Source organism: Nicotiana attenuata, chromosome 2, assembly GCF_001879085.1.
Source record: "Nicotiana attenuata strain UT chromosome 2, NIATTr2, whole genome shotgun sequence".
Taxonomy (NCBI): domain Eukaryota; kingdom Viridiplantae; phylum Streptophyta; class Magnoliopsida; order Solanales; family Solanaceae; genus Nicotiana; species Nicotiana attenuata.
Window position 1 is genome coordinate 42,195,896 of NC_031990.1, and position 8,869 is coordinate 42,204,764.

Here is an 8,869-nt window from a genome sequence, read left to right on the forward strand (position 1 = left end):
GGAAAGCATGCCTACGTGCCTTAACTGTCTTAACTGCCTATCTGAACTCTGTGCAACATGTTTAGTGAAAATTATCTGTCTTCTTTGATATGAACTTAGTCTAAACTGTAGAATTCCTTGCTGAAATTGTTGTTTATGTTGATTGAGTTGCATATTTACTTTGGAACTACAGAACAGTATTCCGGGAGATCCCCCTGCACGTTTATGTTTGGGACTACGGGGACGGTATCCTAGGAGATTCCCCTGTACTGGATATTTATTTTGGGACTACGGAACGGTATTCCGGGAGATCCCCCTGCACATTTATGTTTGGGACTACGGGATGGTATCCCGGGAGATCACCTGTACATTTACGTTCGGGACTACGGGACGGTATCCCGGGAGATCCCCTGTTGCTATCTCTGTGTACTGGGTTGTTGTTTTTCTGTGATTTCATTCTCGTTTAATGTTAGTATTTTTCTTTACTGCGATATCTCACACTGTATTATTTTATTATATATTATACCATTAGGGCCCTGACCTGATCTAGTCACTACTCGACCGAGGTTAGGCTTGGCACTTACTGGGCACCGCTGTGGTGTATTCATGCCCTTTCCTGCACATGTTTTTCGTGTGCAGATCCAGGTACCTCTTTCCAGCCACATTTCCAGTGACGCGTTTCGAGGTATATCTGCCGCGTCCGCAGACCTAGGAGTCCCTATCTACTCTTCCTTCAGTTAAAGACTTTCTTGTATTTTTCTTCGTCGATAGTTTCTGGAGTTTAGGAGTATTATTTACTTCTGTAGCTTGTGACTCATGATATTTTGGGTTTTGGGAGCTTTCATGTCCAGTTCGAGAGTGATTATTGTATATGCCGAGCGGCATCGCATTTCCTTGTCTAAATTTATTTTCAGTTGTTAGTTTTCATATTTTGTTCCTTTATCCGTAAATGTTAGGCTTACCTAGTCGTAGAGACTAGGTGCCGTCACGACAGGTTCACGGAGGGAGAACTAGGATCGTGACACTTACAAATGATTGCTTATTATAAACAATTACTTGCTGTTACATTTTAAGCAGCTTGATTGCATAAATATATAATTGGTTGCCCTTAAATATACATTTTGTAGCTCTTTCTCCTTTTTGTCTTATCATATACATATACATGCTTTTTCAGAGTGTTTGTTTCATCAATAATACACAGACAACCTTCATCACCACAATCAAAAAAGATGTTGCCTGCTTCTGGTTCTTCAGTTTTGGTTACAATACATGTCCACCCTTCACTACACTTGCATATAACCTTATCTTTTGAGGACTCTTCTATAATTTTTTGTGAATCTGAAATCTCTTTCACAGCTTCACCCCTTCATAAGAAAAATCAAAAGATTAGCTAATCAAATATTCTTTTTTCGAAAGTAAATAGTTTTATTTTTCATACCATGACTTATTTGTGAGTCTCATAAGATTGTAAGACCAAGCACCAAATATGGCCCCTAAAATTGGCCCTATAATGTAAATCCATAGCCCTTTGTAATGACCTGTAACAAATGCTGGTCCCAAACTCACAGGCCCTGTTAGTGGCCTGTGAGTGGTGACAAAATGGATTAAAAAAACCAAAAACGGAAAAATGACACTATATTGCCGCTCTAAAAATAATAGCCGAAATAAATATATATTTTTGTATATTAGTATCTACAAACGTGCGTTGCACATTAATAATAACACATGATGATTTAAATATTTATTTATATGAAGGAACAAAAAAATTAATTAATGAGAGAAATTTCATGTATAATAGTACAACAATCATTTAAATGCCGAAAAATATTATTACATTAGCATAATACATGAATTTAAAATAAAAGGACATCATCAAAACTTACACAAATGATCATTTTTGTCATGTTAGTTAGATAATTATGTATTATAGTTTAAAAGTATTTAATGTGATGGTATCTATATGAGCACTTCTTCGTGGACAATATTTTTTTATGTGCATTTCTTCCTAATGCTTCGGTTGCTCTGCCTTAACCAAAATTCTTGTTGCCGATCTCGATATCCCTCTTGAAAGTGCAATATACAGTTGTTCGTGCAAGTAAACATATGCGGTAAAAATAGTTCAATATTTAGAATGTTTGTCCTTGTGCTTTATTTGTTATATTTGCAAACATAAACATACTAAAAATTATTTGTTACTTTCTTCTTGGGTATTGGCTTGGAGAATTTGTTACTGTTAAAATCATATAACTTCTCTCGTACATATTTTTTTTTCTTTATTCATCGCTTAGAATGTCCATGACATTTTCATTATCAAAATTATTATTTGGGTAAAACATTGAGACTTATATGGCGACTTTCAGGAACAATGCCTACACTCACTTTTATTCATGCATTTTATATTGTTAGCCCAAGAGATAGAAGAATTCAAATGATTATATAGTACCACAAATATTACAATAATAAAAGTTAAGAAAAAAAAGACAAGAATGGAAACTCAGTAGCATTTCAATTATATATCTCGGAGACATTAAGTTGTAACTAAAGATACATTGTTGCTAGAATACCTCGATCCATCCAATTTTGAATAAAAATATTTGGCACTTCCCCGCTACATAAATGTGACGACCTAAAGGGTCATCACCTATTTTCTTACTCATTCCGTGCTTTAGAGGCATTGAAAACCTCATTTGTAGTCGCCTCGATTTGTGTGCGCAGTCCGGGCGCGTAGCCTGAAAGCTTAAATATAAAATTCTGTGATAAATGCTAAAATTTGATATTAAAATGAGTAAATTTGACTTTGGTCAATATTTTGGATAAATGGACCCGGACCCGTAATTCGACGGTCCCGGAGGGTCCGTAGGAAAATATGGGATCTGGGCGTACGCCCGGAATCGAATTCCGAGGTCCCAAACTCGAGAAATGAATTTTTGAGTAAAATTATTTTTCTGAAATTACTAAGGAAGATTGATATGAAAATTGGTTAGAAAATGTTGGTATCGGGCCCGTATTTTTGTTCCGGCGCCCGGTACAGGTCTTATATATGATTTAAGCACTTTCTGTAAAGTTTGGTTGAAAACGGACATCGTTTGACGTGTTTCAGACTTAAAATGAAAAATTTGATGTTTTATGAAATTTGGAAGAAATTATGGATTTTGAGGCTTAATTCGATGTATATGATGTTATTTTGGCGATTTGATCGCACGGGTAAGTTCGTAGAATGTTGTTGAGTTAGTGTATGTGATTGGTTAGGAGTCCCGAGGGCTCGGTAATGTTTCAGAGGTGTTTCGGAGTGGTTTTAGACTTATAGAAATTGCAGGTTTCTGTTGTTCAGTGCCCAGGGGTTTTGTTCTTCGCGTTCGCGTAGGCACACTCGTGAACGCGTAAGACAAATCTCCCAGGTGCCCAAGCTTCCTCTTCGCGAACGCGAAGCTGGAGACGTGAACGCGAAGCTTCAGGGGGGGGGTACCCTTCGCGAACGCGACCCAACAAACGCGAACGCATAGGGTTCAGGGGATGGGGTCACCAGCTTCTTCACCGCGAACGCGGCATCTAGGACGCGAACGCGAGGCTCCTGGAGAACTACTCTCCGCGAACGCGAGCTGCTATACGCGAACGCGTAGACCAATTAGCCCGACCCATCGCGAACGCGAAGGTCCCCTCGCAACGCGTAAGGTTAATTTGCCCAGTTATTTTAAAAAACCCAAAACAGAACCATTACGGGAGTTATCAAATTTTTCATAAACCCTTTCTTCTCCAAAGCTTCTAGACAACTTTTGAAGCATTTCTTCACCAAAATTGCTTGGGTAAGCATTGTTCAACTCGTTTTCTCCATTTTTCATCAATATCTATTAAATTCCTAAGCCTAAAACATGTAAATTAGGGTAGAAATTGGGGGAAATGGGTAGAGTTAGGGCTTTTTGAATTTTCTTGATTTAGACCTCGTTTTGGGGTTGAATTTGAAAACAAATTATATATTCGGGCTCGTGGGTGAATGGGGGATATGAACTTGGTCCGAACCTCGTATTTTGACCAAGCGGGCCCGGGGTCAATTTTTGGGATTTTGGAAAGAAAGCTTGGAAATCTATAATTAGGCATTGGGTTTGATTTGTTTAGAATATATTGATATTATGAAGTCATTATTGTATAGATTTGATTGAGTTGGAGCCGAATTCGAGAGGAAAAGCGGTTGTTGTGAATTGATTTGGACGTGGAAGTTGAGGTAAGTGTTTGGTTTAACCCTAGCTTGAGGGACTAGGAGTTGAGTCTTATTTGCTAATTGCTTCTTGTTGAGTACGGCGTATAGGCAGGGTGACGAGTATCTATACGTTGATGTCTAGCATGACCGTGGGTCTTTAAATTGTGAATATTTTGATCGTTGTATTTCCCTTGCTTTAGTGATGATTCCTATTTGTTGTGAGAAAGCTTGTGAAAGGAAATTGTGACCTATGAACAACGAGGAGCATTGGCTCAAGTTATGTTCCAATTGTGAATATCTATGAAATGGTTGAACCCTTTGGAGCATTGGCTCAAGTGGTAAAATGAAATATGAAATAAAAGTGGAAGGAAGAGAAAGAGTATTTAAATTGTTCCCTTGCCGGGATATTGTTGTTTATTGATTATTTTCCCTTGCCGGGACGTTGAGATTATTGATGTTGTACCCTTGCCGGGATTTAATTGTTTAATTGTGCTCCCTTGCCGGGATTTCTTTTCTTATTTTGTTCATTCCCTTGCCCCCTTGTTTGTGATTGTTGTTTGGGGTGAGGAAGAGTGTTAAAGCACGAAGGGTGATGTCGTGCCTTGTTTGTTTATTGTGAGGAAAGAGTNAGTTCGACAGTTACAAAACAAAACTTCAACTGAAGTTCGACAGTTACAAAACAAAACTTCAGCTCTAGAGCTGAAGTTCGCCAGTTACAAAACAAAAACTCTAGAGCTGAAGTTTGCAAGTTACAAAATAAAAACTTCAGCTCTAGAGCTGAATTTCAGGCCTAGCTACTAGAATGCTGAAGTTTTGTGTGATTGCCTTTGCTACTTCAGCCCCGTATGCTGAAGTTATGCGAAAAAGCGGTGTTGCTTCCTGTCTCTTTATTAATGTCTGAGTTGTGTTAATTTCTTTGTTGCTGGACGAATTTACTTGAAATTGTTATTTCCCCTTAGCATGCTCCCCCTTCCCATATTGATTTCTTGTCTCTGTATTTCGACTCCGCTGTATATGTATATATAATTGCACAGGTTTATGTGATAGTCCGGTCTAGCCTCGTCACTACTTCGCCGGGGTTAGGCTAGGCACTTACCAACACATGGGGTCAGTTGTGCTGATAGTACACTCTGTGCTATTTTGCACAGATCCAGGTTTCGGACAGCAGCAGCAGTAATGTGGGAGCAGACCTTCAGTCCAGCGAGACATCGAGGTAGCCCTGCAGGCGTCCGCAGGCCCGACGTCTCCTCTATCCTTTATTTTTGTCTGTTATCTCATTGTATTCGAGACAAACAGTTTATGTTCTCTTTCAGACGATTGTATTTACTATTCTTAGTAGTTCATGAGTATTGTGACACCAGTCTTGGGTAGAGGCTTATGTTGAAATTTCTGCATTTTTGTTCAGTTTTTCTATAATTTAAGACTTTCCGCTTATTATTTAATTTTGTTGCTTTTATATAAATGCTGATAATTGCTAAAAGAGGTAAATTGGTTAATGATAAAGTAATAAATATTTGGCTTGCCTAACTCCCAATAGTAGGCGCCATCACGACCCCCGAGGGTGAAAAATCCGGGTCGTGACAATAAATTGAGTGCATTCAAATTCAGAAATGAAAGCACACAAAATCGGAGGAAACTTGTTCATGGCACACTCATGTTTATCTTGATAAAATTCGCGGGAATGTATTGGAAAAGTGTGTCTTTAGTTTAAAAGTTGGTGGTTAACAATGAAGGGACACAACTATTTAGAAAAGGCACAATATTAATTAATATTTCTGTAGGCATTTATTTAATTATTGTTATTATTGTTTTTAAAAGGGTATATTGGTAATTTAACTTTTTAGCATGGAGTTGTATGTGGTTCTAAAATATATATTTTCAATAGTACTAAAATAAAATCTTGAGTAAATAATTAAACATGAAAGAATAATGTTCAAATTTTTCTGATTGATTAATTTGGATGGGTTGATCGTAATTTGTTCTTCGAGATCAAAATGATTAAATATCAAGTGAACCTACAAATATGCACAATCAAAGTATAATTAGACAAGTGTGATTCTTTTTACATATTTTGATTTTTTGAGGTAAAACATGTAATTGTAATGAAGTGTATCTCATGACCTAGTACTCCTTATAAACGATATTCCCAGTGTATGGTACTTATGTTTGTTTTAGTTGCTCTTTCATGACCAGGAATCTTGAACACACGCGTTTATAACCCATATCAATAAATTAAAAAATCACATATGTATTATAAAAAAAAATACATGCAAGTTATAAAAGTTTTTGAAAATAATGAATATTCGTCATTTTAGACCCTAATTTAATAGGGTATGTGTTTGATTTAGAATCCCAATCAAAGTAGCGCAATATATATATATATATATATATATATTAATATATATATATATATATATATATAATTATATACACAAATTTTATACACTTTTCGGTTATCGAATATAAATGTTTATACGCAGTTAAAAGTGATAATACCCCTAAAAGAAGTTAGTTTCCATTTATCCACAAAAAATGAACTTGAAATGAAAAGTAAACTAATACCCGGAGAACAATATATCAAGAGAAACAGTGGCTCCAATTGCAACCCCAGATAAGTTTTCATCTGCAACAAAGCCATATTGTAAAATTCTAGATTACATTGCACTCTTGACTCTGCCAATCAACATTTTCAGTAAATAAGATGTTTTTTTACCCAATTTGTGTAAATTAAAAACTAGGATCTAATCTAACTTATAGCCGTAAACTACATTAATACTATCAGTGATATAAATTAAGCATGTTAGTAAATAGGAGTACTAACTGATGGGTCAAAATCTACCCACAAAGCCGACCAGCTGGGATCTCGCTAAGTGGCGAAAATGGCGAGAAATAACCGACGACCAACCTCAGTCCAATCATGCGACAGTGTATGGTCCAGTAAAAAATGGTGCTCGAATAACAACGAAAAGACCGTCAGTGACAAGAAACGTTGTCAAAGAACACAGTAAAGCTCCAGAATATATATATAGAAGGGGGGCTGGACTTTCTGGGTCGTTCTGCTCTTGCAATATTTCCTCCTCTGGAAGGATGTAAACTGATTTTTCTCTTATCTCATCAAAAGAGAGAATTTAACATCAAAATATTGATTGTTCTTACTTTATTAGTTGTAGTGCTATACATTTTAGATCTGGAGTGATGTATGCCTTGACTAAGATTTACCCCTCATTATCTATTAATTGATTTAATCAAAAAAGTTTTAGCAATCTTTGGTCAAACAATTTGGTGCCGCTGTGGGGATTCTCTAGCCAATTCCTAGTTCTTCAGAGTCCAAACAAGGTGAAAACAAATCACCACCAGAAAGAGGGTAGTAAAACCATCACATGCCTTAATCAGACCATGATGCTACATAGAAGCAAGTTAACAACACAATATCCACGCAGCCTTGCAAAGAGAAACACGCCTGTTGCGGAATCCCATAAGAGAATGAGACACATCTTATGGGAGAACCTGCACGTACGCGATATCACACACCGATGACCACACGAACGAAGCTAAGGCAAACCCAAACGCAGGCAAGAGCCAGGCATGTTAGAAAAAAAAGCGAGGAAGAAAACAAGGCAAACGGATACGAGCGAATCCACAAACCACCATTCCATCAACACTAAACACCAAGGCAGAGCGAACAACGCTATAGAGCGCTAACCTAAGTTCATCACTCATTCGGATCGAGGTAAGGAAAATCTCATCTTTGGTTTACCTTTTTGTTGCTTAAACAAAACAAGTGCCACATGGCAAGCGAGCTTAAAAAAGCATTCTAAGGTGGAGTGGAGAACTATTAACAAAATAATTGAAATATTCGCCCATATCAAAACATTTCACTTATGGAAAAGAATGTCTTAAGTCGTACTCCTCTCCTCACCTAGATGTGTCCGATTTGGGTTCTCTCGGGGAGGTTTTGAACGAGGCAATAAGGGAGATGTCACCAAAGTTCAAAGGACATGTTCAATCGCCCGTCTATCGGCGAGCTCTCGCCAGGCCGAACGATGAGGGGTTAAACAGGTGGAATTCCAATATATGCATAAAAGGAGAACATTAGCAGAATAGCAACGTTCAATACTCTCCGACATCACACTCTCCAATACAAGACAAATAAGCAAAACTGGGACTTCACCCAAGGAAACACACAAGTAAGCGAACTGGAACTCCCCAAAGGACACCCAAAACTCTCCAAAAACTTGGACTCACGACGGTTAACATATTCGACGACATGCTCGAAAATAACACCCCTACGGCCAACAGCCATTCGCCAAAAAAGAAGAGTTCGACAATCGCTCGAAACTACGACGGGTTAACATTGCGACGCCAGCCGAAATAACACCCCTACGGCCAAGGGCCATCGCCAAAAAAGAAGAATTAGACCTCGCTCGAATAACGACGGGTTAACATTTCGACGACAGCTCGAAATAACACCGCTACGGCCAAGGGCCATCTCCAAAAAAGAAAAGAGTTCGACATCGCTCGAACTATGACGAGTTAACATTTCGACGACAACTTGAAATAACACCCCTACAGCCAAGGGCCATCGCCAAAAAAGAAGAATTCGACCTCGCTCGAATAACGATAGGTTAACATTTCGACGACAACTCGAAATAATACCCCTACGGTCAAGGGCCATCGCCAAAAAAGAAAAGAGTT

At 38.0% G+C, this 8,869-nt stretch overlaps 1 protein-coding gene across 1 annotated transcript; it reads right to left on the minus strand.

The window, feature by feature from the left end:
• On the minus strand, window positions 1,088-7,894 carry LOC109218804 (aquaporin NIP1-1-like). Its single transcript, XM_019383193.1, has 4 exons — window positions 7,798-7,894; window positions 6,737-6,797; window positions 1,418-1,561; window positions 1,088-1,343 (listed from the first exon to the last, which is right to left on the minus strand). Exons 1-4 carry the CDS (start codon window positions 7,892-7,894, stop codon window positions 1,088-1,090), a joined length of 558 nt encoding a protein of 185 aa, XP_019238738.1.